Source organism: Pagrus major, chromosome 20 (genome assembly GCF_040436345.1).
Source record: "Pagrus major chromosome 20, Pma_NU_1.0".
Classification (NCBI taxonomy): domain Eukaryota; kingdom Metazoa; phylum Chordata; class Actinopteri; order Spariformes; family Sparidae; genus Pagrus; species Pagrus major.
The window spans coordinates 6,726,751-6,743,975 of NC_133234.1; the positions used below are offsets into that span (position 1 = coordinate 6,726,751).

The 17,225-nt window shown below is 39.8% G+C and overlaps 1 protein-coding gene across 1 annotated transcript; it reads right to left on the bottom strand.

Moving 5' to 3' along the window:
• Window positions 1-556: 556 nt before the first annotated feature.
• Window positions 557-15,879, bottom strand: unc13d (unc-13 homolog D (C. elegans)). Its single transcript, XM_073489504.1, has 34 exons — window positions 15,759-15,879; window positions 14,896-14,922; window positions 13,152-13,208; window positions 13,012-13,068; window positions 12,825-12,932; window positions 12,667-12,726; window positions 12,065-12,131; window positions 10,914-11,094; window positions 10,791-10,835; window positions 10,635-10,706; window positions 10,485-10,554; window positions 10,294-10,398; window positions 9,929-10,021; window positions 9,732-9,832; window positions 9,025-9,142; window positions 8,203-8,324; window positions 8,023-8,113; window positions 7,882-7,938; window positions 7,693-7,790; window positions 7,460-7,511; window positions 7,220-7,350; window positions 6,270-6,387; window positions 6,023-6,175; window positions 5,825-5,920; window positions 5,529-5,735; window positions 5,336-5,410; window positions 5,171-5,250; window positions 4,961-5,075; window positions 3,715-3,786; window positions 3,513-3,596; window positions 3,317-3,437; window positions 3,118-3,241; window positions 2,759-2,970; window positions 557-1,164 (listed from the first exon to the last, which is right to left on the bottom strand). The coding sequence occupies exons 1-34, from the start codon at window positions 15,816-15,818 to the stop codon at window positions 1,052-1,054; spliced, it is 3,342 nt and encodes a 1,113-aa protein (XP_073345605.1). The 5' UTR covers window positions 15,819-15,879; the 3' UTR covers window positions 557-1,051.
• Window positions 15,880-17,225: the final 1,346 nt, after the last annotated feature.

Genomic DNA, 17,225 nt, shown 5'->3' on the forward strand with positions numbered 1-17,225 from the left:
GCCGTGGTGTTACTAAGTGATGCCTGTTGGCCTGGTACTATCCCTCTGGTTCACTCCATTGTGTGATCAGGGTATCAAAAGTAACTGTGTTATAATTTCTAAAAAGAGGCAAATGTAGCTGTGTGACAGCAAAGTTCTCAAAGTTCTGCGCAGGTTAGTCTCTTTTTTTGTTTTTTGAGGGTGATGAGCTGTCTTAACTAAATCAACAGGTCTGACTGAAAACACTTAAAGGGCATATTTAGTTTCATCCAGACAATGATCCTTTATTGCTACAGCCAAAAGGGGGCCGTAATACCAGTTTGCTGGTAGCGCTTGTCTAGATTATATTGATATTCTTGTTTAATTTAGATTTTTTTTTCTATCATAGTTTTTTTTTTTATCAAATGAAATTTGAAATTGTCAATTAATGTTTAATAATGCCAGAAAATATTTAAAAATGTGGTAATATTTGTTTAAATCTACAACAGATGGCCTCTGTTAAAGCACTCAGGTTTTCTCTAATATTCTTCTACATAAACTGGAAGAGGAAAGCATATTATTACAATCAAGGCAAATGTACTCAGTCAACTTGTGTAGTCTTTTAATTTTTACTTCAGCGCTTTTCATGTTAACCCACACACATTTTTGTTAAAACCGCTCATTTGCTATGTTTAAAATCAATGTGTGACTGGTTTCTCTGCCAAAATTTTTACATTCGTAGTCATCTTTGACATTTCATTTTGTCAAATGTAGTCAAATATATATATATATTATATATATATACAAAAAACATACACATAGTTGATAGTGATGTCATACTTATCTCTTGCACTGATTAGACAAAACATCAGGAAGCAGACGGATATCTAAAGGTGTGTGAGGTTTTAACCCAGATGTGAAAGTGTTCATGATCACTGTGATGGTCTTTGGTGAACCCATGCTCAGCATACTGTCCACACACAGCTCACACAACACCAGTGTTTCCTTCTGAGTGGATTTTTTCTTTGTTTTTGGTACAGATCATTAAAAACAAATCATATATTTTTGGAGGAAGACGTTGTCTGTGTGTTTGTTACGTAGGAGTCCCCTCCTGGGACTGCTTCTCTCTCTGTCTGCGCTTCTTCACAAAGGCCTGAGCCTCTCGCTCTCCTTTCCTGGACTCCAGTAACTTCAGAATGCTGTCCTCTGGGAAATGTCCAAAGAGAAACAAGTCAGGCACTTAGATTTGATTTTCGCTATTTGGATGATGCCAATATCATTTGAAAGAGAAAATTCATTCATTCAGAAAAGCAGAATGTGGCTGATTACTTATGTTTGATAAAAAAGACTCAATAAGTAACATCCAACTGACATTTTGACTTAAAGTTTGAATGTTTTCATTTAAATAAAAGGTCTTTTGGCTTGGGATTCAAATTGGGCACTGATTCAGCATCAAATTCAAATATACTGACAAAAAACTTGGCCAAGTACAAATTAGTGATAGGATAAAATGCATCCTCTGTTTTCAATCTTAAAATGTAGCATTAAAAAAATGCAACTGCCTGGATGCCTGGAACCAACAGGTTTGTGATAATGTAATTGAAAACATTTAAAATGAAGCACAACATCAAGTGACATGTTAAGGCCCTTAAGGCAGCAAACATTTTTTGTCAGCAACCGGCAGGTCGCAGAACAAGCTGTAAAGACAACATTGACATACAGTATTATCACCTGACAAAGTGGCAAAACATTTTTGCAGTCATCTATTTCTATGATAGGAACGTTAGCATTCATTTGGAGTTCTGTTTCTGGCCACCTGACCAATGCTCACCTAATATTAAGTCTCCTTTTACAGTAGCTATGTTTTGCTCCTCGCTGACTTTGAGGGAAACATCGGGGCTATTTAGCTGGTAAATGCTCCACTAAACTGGAAATGGAGTTGATGAGAGCAGCTAGTGAGCCAAAACAATGAGCTAAAGAAGTTATTAGTGCAAGTTCAAGGCAGGTCCTCTTTTATTATGCATGGTTTGTGTGTTTGTTTGACTTTTATGCTAACATTTAGCATGAATATCTGTGTTTAATCAGATTAACCTCAAAAAAACAGCTTCAAAGTCATTTTGATGGTACAGTGTCTTGTAAGTGTGTGTCACAGCCACTGCACTCCCTATCACTTTCTGAAATACGTAACTTAAGTGAGAGGGTAGGATCACAATCTTATATACAAGGTTACTTCAAGATACATGTTCTCAAGACATAACATTGTTAACAGCTAATGAGCTTTGTTTGTAATTAACACCTACATTACATCCGACAAATTGTTACAGACCTGGGATTTGTCTTTACCACAGTGGTGTTGCTCTCAGAAACTGTGGGAGGCCAATTTGCACAAAATGCCAATTTCTACATAATGTTGCTTTAAACACAGTGTGTAATTTCTGCTGCTATGGGTCTCTCAATCACAACAATGACAAAGGAGGGAGTTTGATAACATTGCGGAGCAGAATAGGATCAATGTTGTCTTCATTGTTAAACAACCACCATTGACAATGAATATGAATTACACGATAGAAACTATAGTAAACAATAGAGTGGCTAGCTAACTAGTTGGCCAACTCCCTTCCTCAGTCTCTGACAAATCATCTGGTGTTTCCCTGTAAGTCAAAGCCACTAGAGTGGGTAAAGGGATATAATGCCACAGGCAACATAATAATACACAGTTTCCTTGGAATACAATTATAGATCTCTCTTGTTTTGAATATTGTTGTTTTTATACATTTTTTAAGTGGAAATTTGACCATACCATTAGGTTTGGGATGCATCAGAGGCAGTCGGATCTGAGCAGGGATTGCGTCTGGCTGTCCATCTCCTTCCTTTCCTCCAGCCACTCCTGGTATCGCTTTCAGGGCCAAGAAGGCCTCGCCTTCAAAGTCATCTGTCCTCAAAGTGTCGTGGTCCAGAACTGTCACAACCAGGCAAGTCCCCTGAGTCTGGCACTGATCCAAGGATACCAGACTGTGATATAGAGGAGACAGAGAGCCGAGGATGGAGATAAAGGAGGTCAGAAATATCTGGAAAGCAGATGGCTGCCCAGGTTCACTTGTGAGAGTGTAACCTGAGATGTTACGTAGAGTATTGACAAGTATAAGACCAACTACTTACAATTCAAAGGCTTCATCAAAAAGAGGGTTAAGATCACAGCTTTTGATCTGAGTGCAGCGAGGCTCTACCTCAGGAAAAATGTGGTAAGGCTCCAGACACAGCTGCACAAACGGATCGCTTAAACCTGCCAAAAACATCAAAGGTCATCAGGAGCAATGAGCAGAGTGCATTTTGAATTGATTGTACTGCATGGGCTTACCATTAGAGTCCATTGGCAAGAGGTTGACTGCATTTAACACCTCAACTCTGAGTCTGTGGTCTGATCTCCTGTAGGACGTGAGGAGGGTGACTGCACCGTACTTCTCTCCGCTGTACACATTCTATCAGTAACACAGAAACAAATGGCATTAGTTTACCGTAATCTGAGAGTCATCTCTTGCGGGCGACTGTCTCACCTGCTCCCATATTTTTCTTTCAAGAAACTTCTCTACAAGCTGCTGGCTGCTCAGAGAGTTGTGAGTCAGGTGAGCTTTGAGAGCCTGGACACAGAAGAGAAAGATTAAATATGCTGTCTTTTTCATTTTGGTCTGAGGAAATGTGGATTTGAAAATAGATAAGACTCAATGAAATGAACCTCCACTGTCTTTAGTTGCTCACCTTGTACTCATCTGAGTGGAGTGCATTCAGAGGGAGCCCATTCCCTTCAGCATGGAAGCACTGCTCCAGGCACTGAAATTCACACAGCAGGGAATAAAATGTGTGTCGAGGGTCTAACTAGAGAGGGTGTTGTATACTGTACAGATTGTAAAGCCCCCTGGGATTGTGATTTTGGGCGATACAAATATTTGACTTGACTTGATTGACTTGATCATGAAACTATATCTCCCCTGTAAAACAGATTATCTTGTTCTTAGGTATCTGTTTTTGAACAGATTAAATAAATAAATATAACATGTTACTGAGGCCCTATTCATAGCTAGTATTAACGTGCATCTTGGTTGATCTGATTACAAGTGAACAGCTCTGAGTACAGGTGTGAGTTCCCCAAAGCGTTCAGGATGCATTGAGAGCAGATCACTCAGAGCAAATTCAGAGGTGGAGCCCCATATGATCACATTCTTTTTGCAGTGTGTAAGCAGCTGTGTCCTGGGCCACACAGAAGGACCACCTACTCAACTGACATCCTCTGCAGAGGTGCGTTCTCATTCATGCAACAGCATCAAAATAAAGTGTGAAACAGCATGAAGAAACCACAACAAGAAAAATTTATTCTTGTGGATGGATTGCATTCAAGACACACTTTCTAATTTCCATTTGGGCCAAATGGTCAGTACTGTGCATGAATGTATTAAAGACCTGGATATATGGTTGGCGCTCAGCTGTGCTTCTAATTTTGCCCAGTGGCCACTTGCGGTATTGTGGCCCAAAAAGCATTTTCGCCATAATGAAAGTGGTATGTGTGACTTGTGTATTTTTTCCACCAGCAAACCGAGTCGCACCAGTTTGCTTTTCCACCACCAGTGTCACTGCGTTGAGTTGACCCGACCACGCCCGTGATGGACCTGCTCCGGAGTAGGGCCAGGCCACGTCCGCCCTGCCTCCAAGAGGGCTGCGGTGACATCTCGCGAGTGACAGGTGTGGACTGATCTGATTCAGAGCTGTCCACTTGAGATTGGATCACTCAAGATGCATGTTGATGTAGGGTGTGAACAGGGCCTCAGTGAGCTTTTGAGGTGCTAGTAGGTGGATTTATGTAACCCCTGCCTATATTTCCCCCTGCCTACTGTCTTAATGCTAAGTTAAGCTAAGCTACAGGGTCGTCTGGCCATGGCTTCATCTCAGAAACAAACAAAAGCTTTCTTCTGCCCTGGTTGTCAAGACAACCACATGGCTGAGAACCAACCTGCAGTGTATAGAGCAGTCTCTGGCAGAACACCATGAGCCCTTCTTGCTGTGGATACTGTGTAGCCACCTGGTAGAGGATCTTCACTGAGTTATTCCACAAAGGGGTCAGGAGGCTGGGCATGAGAAAAACAGGGACACAATTTCATGAGGTGATGCAGAGTGAATTATTAGATTACATTTTTTGTGAGGTGATAAACAGGCCTCGTACCTGTTGAAGTTCTCTTGAACCAGGTTTTCGTTCATATACTGTAGCTCTTGCTCCAGGTAGCGCATCAGAGGGGCCGCAGCCTAAAACAGAGCAGACGCTGGGATGCATTAAAGCCCAAGCATACATAAAGCTATCAGTATTTGTGTCAAACTGGCAGTCACCTACATCCTCTGTGGACTTGGAGGGAATTCTCCGCCTGGTCGACATGCCTCTGACATGAGTCTCAATGTCTGTGTTTAACTGAAGAGACAGAGGGCAGAGAGAGAGGTCATGTTGAAGGGTTTTTTTCATACTGTATGTCATAACTTTGTTTAAAAGGCTCTACTGATGATCAAATGTGACACGTTGAATGTCACACCTTTTTCCCAAGAGTGTCTAAAGCAGAGCGAATCTCTCGGCCGAGCACACTCTGGGCTTGCTGAAGCTGTAAGGGCAGGGTGTTGTTGAACTGGCTCTCCCCGATGACATTTTGGGTACGGTCTCGAAGCCCTGTCCAGTTCAGCTGCGTAGGAAGTCGGGTGAGCACTGACCGCAAGTGCTCCAAGTCATTCACCACCACACACAGCTACAGACAGAGAAGGAACATTTAAGATCTGTATTATGTAGCATTAGAAGCATTTCTTGTCAAGTCTTTTTCTCCTTGCCTGTGCTTACCATGTTGATGGCGCTGCCGTGGTCAGAGTTCTCAGACAGCACTCTGACCCTCTCCTTCAGGATATGACAGTAGTTCACCACAATCTTACACACATCCTGAAAACACACAGAAAGAAATGGTAGACCACAGCCAACAACTCAGATACTATGACCAGTATAACATCTGATTAGGACTATGTCAGTGGTACAATACTGTACCTCGGTGAGTTTGACCATGAGCATGAAGGCCTCCTCAGGGTCAGGCCAGGACAGCTGCTCCCACAGCTGGCAGATAGGCTGGATGCATGCCACCAGGTCCACTGCTGAGGAACTGTGTTTTATGGGCACAGCGCCAGACTGCAGGGGCTGGAGCTACGAGGGGAATTTAAAAAATATCATAAATACTACCTGTGGATGAAAAAAATATGTCTACCATCATAGTTAAGCTTCAAAACTTGAGTGTTACCTGGTCTACCTGCACAGCCCTCTCCACCCTGTCCTGAGTTGTGCTGAATGCCTGGTTCAGCCAGTAAGGCAGAGCCTCTCTGAAGCCCTCTTGAAAGTTTGTCAGCTCAAGTAATCCCCTGAAACAATGGTAGAAGAAGGTTTAGTTGTATCTTGAACAGCAATGACTCCCAGAGGAAAGACTGTGGAGTAGCTCAACTAGTTTGAAAAAATAGAAATGACGGTTTGATTAAACAAATATAACCAGCCAAACACTTAGTTGTCGTGATGCTGATCTTAAGTAAATGTATTGTCTCAGTAACCAGTAAGCTACAAGCTATGACGGGTAGGCTACACACCTCCCAACAACCTTATAACATCTTAAAGTCATGTGTTTACAGTACACGTGCACAAAACTAGTTAGTGAACTAGCAGAGGAAGTTAGCTGAAAGTAAAGGCTAAGCTTTTCAAATATTAGCCAAAGCCTGTTGAAATAATTACCTTAAATTAATGGATTAATAGGTGGAGGGGAGGGAAGAATGATCTAAATGTAACTGATAACCATAGGCCTAATTACCTAAAATTGATGGATAGATTGTAGAAATAGTTTGCTTCAAGTAAACATTGACAATTAGCTAAAAATAACAGAAAACATGTTGAAATAATTAATACTGGCTAGTGGATAAAAAGTTAAATAATTATCTAAAAGTAACACAAAATAGCGGAAATAATTAGCTAAGAGTAGGCAGTTGAACGATTTAAAAGTAGGCCCAATTAATGGATAGAAATTGAAATGTGTCAGCAACATTTAGTTTCTTCCACTCCAAGTAATTAGTAGCTGAAATGCAAACATGACAAAACCAAAACATTCAAAGCTTCTTGAGCTCATTTGATAGGGAGGCGGGTATAACTACTGACAAAGGAAGGTTGGGAATAACTAGTGTAGAGTATGGTGTGAGGATGTTTACTGACCTTTTCTGTAAGAAAGCCTTGTCCTTGTGGATGACCTGTAAGCTCAGGTAAACAGGGAACAGGCTGTTGGCTAGAGTCCGCTCCATCTGACCCTCAATCAGAGATAAGGTTTCCCTCACTTCCTTTGCGAGCTGTGGAGGAGACAAGAGGAGAGGAATTGAGATGAGATGAGATGAGATAGATTACAAAGATGTTTGTCCAGAAAACTGCTGGCTGAGGGAACTTCCATTTGCCACTTACCAGGGAGTCAAACTTCTTATAGATGACAGTAAATACATCCACCTGCACAGCACTATAATGATGATAAAACACATTAATTATTGCAGGAGTAAAAAATATTGCCCATGCAATACCAGGAACATGGAAGTGACAAACCTGAATGGAATGCATCCGTGATCAACTTGTATTAGTTACATCTGTTTACACCAAGTCAAAATGTCTTCAATGCTTTTACCTCTGATTGTCCATCTCACCTGACAAATACCCTGTTCCAGACATCCTTGTTGTGTTTTATGTCTTCCTGCACCTCCACAATCAACCTGGAGAGGGCGCCCACAATCTCTGACAGCTCCTGTATGTCAGCATGGTGCGAAAAATGAATATGACATGAATGGTTAAATCATATTACTCCCATTTCCAAATATAATGTGAAGTGTCTTTACCTTAGTCATTGGCTGATGCAAACCCTTTTTGATGGTAAACCACTCCTGTGTACCTGTCTGATAGACATGTCATTTTATAAATAGTTAAAGACTTATGATACACATACTGTTGGTAATAATGTCATCAGTATGATTGCTGACCTGTATGGCATCATTGACCTCATCATGTAACTCAACCTGAGCTGGGTTCAGTTTCTGAAATGCCTGAGTCTTACAGATCTGGACCAAGATTCTGAAAAAAGCACATTCACATATTGCTTAAAAATCTATGTGTCTACTAAGTATGTCAGCAATTAAATAAACACATATTACTATGTTTACCGGAGCAGTGTGTGTAGTTTCGGAGTTGCACTGGGAGTTGGGGGGAATATGTCTCTGTATTTTGCCACCAGACACAGTCCGTACTGCAGGAAGCCATGAAGAGAGTCACCAAGTTCCTGTTTCTGTTGAGAGAGTGCAATACCTTTCTCAACACTCCTGTGTGCTTAGATATTAACTTCTGATTTCTTTTTGATATTTCAGTGAAGGAACCAAGACAATAAGGCATGATAGAGTTGTCAACAGTCAGCAGAAATTCAGATCCTTTATTATATCACAGTGTAAAAAAAACATCATGCATCCAAAATTTGACTTTTTAAAGATGCAATATGTAAGAATTTGCCACCTGTCGAATTCATACTGCAGTTGAATATGAGGTCTCAAATCACCAACAACAGCTAACTGCTGCTGTAGCTGGTGTTAGCCAGTTAACTCAGTCAGCCATGCAACTAGCAATCTTATTAGTGGTCTCTGCTAGGACAAGCTGGGGCTAGCTGGTTAGTATGCTGACTTTATTAGATATCGATGCAACAAAATACATAGAGGCCTTTAATGTGATGTCATACCTCTTATTCTATTATGTTTCAAGCTAAAATTGTTACATATTGCACCTTTAAGATATATTCTTATGACTTCAAAGTAACTAGTAACTATAGATGTCAAATAAATGTCAAGGAGCACAACATTTCTCTCTGAAATATAGTAGAATACAAGTAGAAAGTAAGATAAAATGATGCAATCCTCAATTAAAGTGCCTCAAATGGTACTGAAATGGTAAGTATCATATTTGAGTAAATGTACATTGTTACTAGTTAGCACTTCTACCTGTTGGTATGGCAGAGCCTGCTGATGCCAGTGGTACTCTATACTGGTTAGCTGCTGGAACAGCACGGATGAGTCCACCTCTAAACTCTGGTACAGCTTACTGTAGGCCACCCACTTCCTGTCAGGGAAACACACATCCACAGACATACTCAGAAGAGCAGTTGAAAGACAACACTGCATGAACCCATTGTAGTGGTAACATAGAGCTGGATGGTATGGTTGAAACCCACGTTATGATATTCATACAAATGTTTGTGGACATCACTATATATTGACAAGCGAAACACTTTCTCAAAACTCAGCAGCTCCTAATTAATTCAATAATATTTGATGAAAAATGCAGTAGCTTGTTTTTTATGTAAAATGTGCATGGAATCGTTCATTTGTACAGTGGCATTTTGTAAAGCTGATAAATTATTATACTGTGCAGTTGCTCAACTCTAAAGAAACATGATTAATCCAGACAACCATTTAGAAAGAACCATAAAGCATTTTTATAGTGCATCTGCCATTTAAGTTAACATTTACATGCTTAAAGCGGTGAAAAAATATCCTACACACTAGATCTTTAAGTTTAATTTATGTTGTTGGTTTTATGTTTGATTTGTTTGTTTGTTTGTTAACTGTGCTGCATCAGTTCTCTTCAATCGAAACACTGGTATACTCTCATCTGCTTTAAGCCTGCTGAACGTTAACATCATGCTTACGCCAGGTCCTGAAGAAAAGGCGAGAGGTCGTTCTGTGTAGCATAGAGCTCCAGTAGAGTCTGAGCCTCGCCACACAGTGCTCCTTTCCATGGAGCAGAACTCTGAGAGAGACCACAAGAAGATCGGGGAGTTAAGAAAAATGAAAGAAAAGTACGAGATTCAAACACACAAGAACTAAGAGTGCGCTTGGTCTTTACCTGCTGCTTGGAGATGTAAGCCTGAACAAACTGCTGCAGAATCCCACAGTAGTTGATGTAAGCACTACGACCGGCACTCAGCGTCCCATCTCTCTGTCAGCCACAAAACACAAATCAAGTGTTAAAGTTGCCTAAAACTGAAGCATATCCACACAGCTAATTTCATGTCTTATGTCCTGCCACACACATTTGTATATTTTAAGTGAACACTGGTATTCACAAGTGGTCATAAATTTCAGTTCCTGTTTCTGCACACATGAAAGACCAGCATCTTTATTTACTTGTTTGTTGACACGCTTTCATGCATAAATGCTACATAAGACACCAAACCAACAAAATGTTACAGGATGGTGTCATGCACTTACCGATTTATGGATGAACTTGAGATTCAGGTGGCACTGGCCACGATCAGGATACGTCTCTGTTCGGGGCTCCAGATTGTACCAGTTGTCCTCAGTACAGTGGAGATCCTAAAGTGAGATGATACAAATGGTTATTAAACTGGAGAAGACAGTGACTAATAAAAAGGCAGATATGAAAACTGAAACTTTACTACCTGTAGTTTTAGGACAACCTTTCCCAAAAAGTCATCTGTTCCTTTTTCCTTTTTGGCCTCCTTGATCATCCTAAGCAAGCACAAGTAGAAATGTTCACCTGCTTTGTTTGGTTAGCTTATTGTGTGTGAATCACAAAGACAGTATAATACCTTCTTAAACTATTAAAGTTGGTTTTGATCTCCTCGAGTTTCTGAGTGAGAGAAACCTCTTCGTCCTTATCCCTGAAACAGAAATGACTTTATTAAGGTGAATGTAATGTAAAGGAGCAGAAGCAGAAACAGTGGAGCTCTGGATGTTTTCCTCACCACATCTCAAGGTGGAAGCTAGCGCCGGCGATGTCTTCAAACTCTCTGAACCAAAAAAGTTTAAGAAAATTTTAACCTGGTGAAACTGACATAGATACACATATTAGACACACATCAACTCACAGTACAAAGGTTTGGTTCCATATTGGGTTCAGGGTCTGCTTCTTTATGTCTGTTTGGTAGATTTTGTCATCTGACACAGCGTCCTTTACAACAGATTTACAGGGTTTGGCTCTGGACTGGCGTGTTCGACTCTCTTCCTCGTCCACCAGTATGGTCAACATACAGTATGGGTCACTATAACCTGTTCAAATTACACAAGAGATCTGTTGAAGACTCAGTCATAGAGTGCAGACATGTAACAACCTTTTTTTGTAATGCAGAGATAGCAGGGATGACTCTACAGGTAGGCACAACAAAAGACTACACAAAGTTTCCAAGAAGTTAAAGTGGAGGATTAAATTTCCACATAACAGAACAGAAAGTCACTTGGAATGCAACATGTCACTATGGAGGAACTCAGCGAGGATAGGGAAACACCTCAAATACTTGGATTTCATCCACAGAGTCACTTTCAAAATATCATCTGAAGATCTAATTTTTAAAGATATAGTATGTAACATTTCTGCATTAAAATGTCTAAGCATGACTAGACCTTTTTCCTGTATTTTGGTGAGTTGTGTAACTACATTATCCGAAATGTTCTCCAGATGATTAAACCCAGAGAAATCTGTGAGTTTGTTCACGGTAATGGCGCATATCATTTGGTTGCCTGTGGCTTTAACTTCTGTGAGAGAGTCAGAGAGTGAAGAAGGAAGTTAGTGAAGTGACTAAGCATAACTTGAGCTGGGGCTAATACGTTTGGAATTAGCTTTGCTGGTAGGCCTGTTTGGGTAAAAACCAACAGATTGGACAATTTGGAATTTTGGTTGAATGATGGCGCCAGCAAAAATTCATCCCTAGGAAAACACTAATGTCTTTACCAAAATTCAACGGCGATACATTAAATAGTTGTTGAGACATCTCACTCTGTACCAGAATGTAAATCTGCTGGTGGTGCAAGATGAAAAATCAGTGGGTAACCAAAGTCATTTGGATATATCATCAAAGAACCAAGACTGATAATTCTTTGTAAGTGAAAACTTTGAGCTTGTGGTGCCACTGGATAAACAAATCACCGCAGTCATTAAGATTCATCAGATGGATTAAAGTGAGTCCCAGTTATCACACCATAGAAGAATATCAATTGCATGGTCTGCTGAAGTAAAACTCACCACTGATGTCTTTTCCCAGGATTCCTTTGGCTTCCTTTACAGTGGCCATCAGGCAGTACACTGGGGACTGTAAGGGTCAAACAGTTATTTAGATACTTTGGTACTCAGAAATCCACTAATTGCCAGGATTTGCCCTCCAATTACATGGCTTATGTACAGCACCCATGCCATTTTGGGCATGGCCTGAGCAGAATGAATGTAAATTCAATGAGGAGAGCAACAAAGCTAACTAAATGACCTTTTCTATTGGTTGTAGTTAGTCCTCAGTTGACTTCTTCTGCTCTAGCTTTTCAATTTTTTGTGCACCAATATGGTAATAATGATAATGGTCTACAATTATGCAAAATTCCATATTGTTGTACTGAATAGCGTACAATGTTCTAGGGTTAGGAGCAACAAACCCATGGCCAAAAACATGAACCTAAGTCTTCCATGAACCAAGGGAAAACACGATTGCTAATGACACCATTTCTGGAACTAACAAACAGTTAACCGAAAAGAAGGTGGTGGAAAATAAGATTCTTGGTATGTACTATGAATAGACATTAGGGGTCTAAAAAGACACATTCATTGGAACAAACATGCTGACTTCCTTTTCTCACCTCTGTGCTCTGTACTTTCTCCATCAGGCTGTTGTGCTCTGAATCTGTCATAGTGAAAGCCTGGCAGATAGGACAGATAGAGCGAGAGAAAAAACATACGCTCTGTAATCAGTCATACACCAACACAGTTATGTTATGTGTGAAGCTGAGGTTTTTACCTCCTTTATATACTGTTGAAGCTGTGTATCTGTGAAGACCTCCGTTGAAGACGGGTTACCCATCTTGTGAGTGATGGTGTATAATAGCTCCTTATACAGAGGCTTCAGCTTTAAACAGAAATAATGAGAGTGAGAGCTTGGTTGGAAAAAACATTAAATGCTAAGTTCAGCATACGAATAATGATACCTCCAGCTCCTTGTGTCTTCGTGCTTTCTCTTCAGGGTTTTCATCTTCCTTAAAATCCTAAAGGAGGAGAGCAGTTTTTGTCCACGATTCTGTCAGATTCATGAGCTAAATTAAGTTATTTGTGTTATCTCATCACCTACCCTTCTCTCTCGCAGTTTCCTCGTTAACCCCAGTTTGCGTACGTGGCCTGGGGACAACTGCCATAGGAAAGACAAAAAAAAGACAAAAGTCAAAACAGATACTTAAAGGAAGGACCATACCAGTGACTTCACATGTTGTAGCCCATTTAGTAGAAGAATACTTAACATTACTGTTGACTATCTTTCAAACCATGCTGAATGAATGTCTCTTTCCTGTTTTGCAAACAGCCATTGGTTTCCGTTTAAACTTGTTTAACTTGTGCAATCCATTAAAGTGAAAGTTAAAGGTCTACTCCAGCAATTAGCATTGCATGCAATCCCATAAAACTGGTTACCTTGCGAGGCAGCTGGATTTGTGAGATCACGTGATCTCTCAAATCCATCTTGCCAGGCTTTAAGCGATGCGCTTGTGGCCGAAAAAACAGTTGTTGAACCGATCAGCATCCTATAAGGAACTACTGGCAGCCATGGGCATGGTTTAGATGGGACACCCAGAGAGAGAAGCGACTGTTTATTTGAAAACAACAAGTGCGGGTCCTCAAGAGGTTAGCATAGCTGCTATAGCATCAGTTATGTCAGAACTGGAAAGTCCAATCATCTGCCAAATATATTTTGAAGGTGCCTGCCCTTTTCCAAACCATTTCTTAGGATGACTTCCAAGATGGTCCTGTACAACAAATCATCTCTCATAGAAACAGATCCAAAAAATTGGATCTTACATTTCACAGTATGTAACTCAATGGTGTCCTTTGGTTGAATTTTAATTGTCCATGTCTTTCATGTCTTAACATGCAGATATAACCCGTGACACACAAAAAATCCCCAACAACTCAGATCCATTTTTCAGGCATTTTTTGGGCTTTATTCATTTTGAGTGTGGGTTGTGAGTTCAGGCTGTGACAGTGTGGACCACAGACATTCCTGAAAAAAAACAATGCAGTGGCGAAAAGTTGAAATAGCTGCAAAAAGATGAAACAGATCAACTTTTGTAGAAGCACAACCATACTGCGGTGGCCAATCACATGAGCCTGCATTCAGACCAGCTGGTCTGGTTGTTTAAAGGTGCACTTTTAAAGGAGAAGAGTTTTTAATTACAGGGGAAACATCTTCATTGAATGATTGTCATGCCTAAACAGGCTAAAAAATAAACTGTCTTGATTTCCATGACCAAATAAATTGAACAAATAAACTGAACTTAAAGGAAAACTATTTCATACTGTTTTACTTTGTTTATATTTGGCGGACCCTGCCACCTCTCTAGCTTCAAACAGTGTTCTCTTGACTCTGAAAATGATTCTGGGTTTGTATTTCTACCCTATTAATATTGTTAATAGTAAATTTCTGACTTTGAATTTCTTTTCCAAACTACATAGTGCCCCTATGAGCAGTTTATGCTAAAATTAAAAAAAGGAAATTTTGGTATTAAATACATTTTTTCCCCCAAAACAAATAACTAACCTAAAGAAATCCCCATCAGCCTTAGCTGTACTTAGCAAATGTTAGAATGCTGAACTAAGATGGGGTACATGCTTATACCTGCTGAACATCAGCATGTTAGCATTGCCATTGTTAGCGTATTTGCATGCGACGCGCAGCCTCACTTCGCTGCTAGAGTAGAATGTTGTCTTTTTGTTTCATGTAGTAAAAATAAGGAGCTTAAAACAAATCTTCTGCAATAAATAAGCCAACAGAACAAATTATACTTTGAAATGCAAGGTTAGAGCAGGCAGCTGATGTGTTTTACCTGTCTGAGTCTTGTTAAGCCATGCTCCTGGAAAACAAAAGATAAAGGTGCTTATTTAGAAAGTTTAATCAAATCAAACAAACAGGTGTTAAAGGGTGACCTCATCTCACCATCAGCTCTCTCACTGTGCAAAGAGACCTTGAAATGCAAAAAAGAAAAACAGCACTAGTCTCATGAAAACCTTGTGTTTTCTTTATTCCTGATAAGACCTGCCTCTGTAAGGGACTTCCTCTATCGCTGATAATGAAGAGGACTTAAAGGCAACAACCCACTCAATAGGAAATACACTTGAAAGGGAATGACTAGCAACCCAACCCAAAAATAAATATGCAAATACACCTGTACTCAACCACATGGCACACGTAACTATTTTCATTGTGTTTGCATATAGTAGTAATATTGTACGTTTGCTGTGTGCTGAAAATAGTCTTATCCAAATGTGCTGCTTGCCAACAATTGCAACATATACAGTAGCACGTTGTATGACTGTCTTCCGTAAAACAAATGTGCGTCATGTCTCATCACCTGATATAAGAATACATCTAAAACAATTATGATTCATAGTCATGGTGTCTTCAAATAGCCATTTGGACAACATGACTCAGTGTTCTGGTGCAATTTTTAACACTATTGTAACTCATCTGAGAATTCTAGGTTTGGGCACAGGCTAAAAGCTTGAAAATCTGCACAGAAATGGTAAAAACATATTAGATTTTCATACATTTGACAGCATCAATTGTTTGGCCATCACCAAGGCGCTTCACTATATAAACTAGATAGTTAGTAGTTGGCAGCAAGCCAGAATGAAACAAATATTTGGTATACCTCAGATATATCAATATATAGTGAGTTGTAGTCCATACCTGTCCAGGTGTTTGAAGTAGATTGTCTCCTGTGCTGGTGGGCTCACTTTGACTTGACATACTGCTGCTAATATTTGAACACTACACTCCTGTCTGTTAAGATGGTGTGCTCTGCGTGTGTAATATGAGGAAGCTGTGTGTGCGATGTGTGTCGATGAACCATCACACAGCAGCCGGAAGTCATCACTTCCTGTAGAAGGTGGTAGCGCCAATAACTGTGACTTATGAGTTTTTTTCATCCAGTGCCCTATATTCTGTCTGAATGCAAAATAACAGACATCAATCTGTTGTATATGTTTGAGCACACAAACCTGAACACGCACACAGTCACTCCAGGCAAAAACACAATCCCGAATTGGTTATCAACTTACTAGCTCATTGGTTGTCATCATCGTTAGGTTTTTGCGTGACCAAGCTGTTATTATGTTTATATTATTTTACTGTGAGCATTGTTATCATGGATCTCACAAGACACATGCAGCTGAATGAGGTACTGAAACTGCATGTAACATGAGACAGTCCACCTGTGGTTTGTGTTAGCCCTATTCAAAAGGTTATTTACTCCATTATACTATTCTGGTCACTGCACTGAGAGTTAATGTCTGTCAGTAATTCATGTATTTACAGACATGTGGTTCTACACTTAGGCCCACATCTGCAGGCTTTATATATCTACAAACCTTTCTACATTTTTTAGATCACTGTACCATTGTGTGTTTAAAATGTTTTGGGGGTTAACTTTTGGCCACAGAAAAACATAATATGTTGTATAACAAACACAAGAATGCTGTCGAAAGTCCAAAATCAGAAATAGCTATGCAAACACTTGATACAATGATTTAAAATTTCACTTTGTTGTAGCCTATCTTAGATAGATAGGGTAGGATGTGTAAAGAGTAGGTGTACAACTAACAGTCATTTTTGTTACCCATTCTTCTGTTGATTATTTACTTGATTAATGGCTTCGTTGCGTTGCCTATAAAAGGTTGCACAATTTGCTGAATCCTAAGTCAACATATGCAAACCACTCCTTTTGACTTCTCAGGCCAAAACTCTACTACAGCTAAGGCTACTACCATAAAAGAAGAAAACCAGCACGTATTTACCTGCTTTTGAGCAGCAAGAACAAGGGAGGCTTTAATATTTTCATTTGAAGAAAATGTGTTAAAATAATATCTTGATCATCAAAAATAGTTGCAGATGAATCTTGATCGATTAGTTGGTTAATTAGTTTCAGCTCTAATTTTCAGCATCAGCTAAACATGAGTCGAAGTCAAAGACAAGAATGTCAGAATCCGGTTACCCTTTATAAAAAAATATCATCAATAAATGGTAAATGTACAGTTTGTTAATTAAACTTTAATTAATAGGGATTTGAAGGTTAACAAACAATGGAATGCTCTATAAACCATTTATTAAGCAATATAAGATTTACAAACATCAGTTGCAGCTTTCAAATGTCCATCC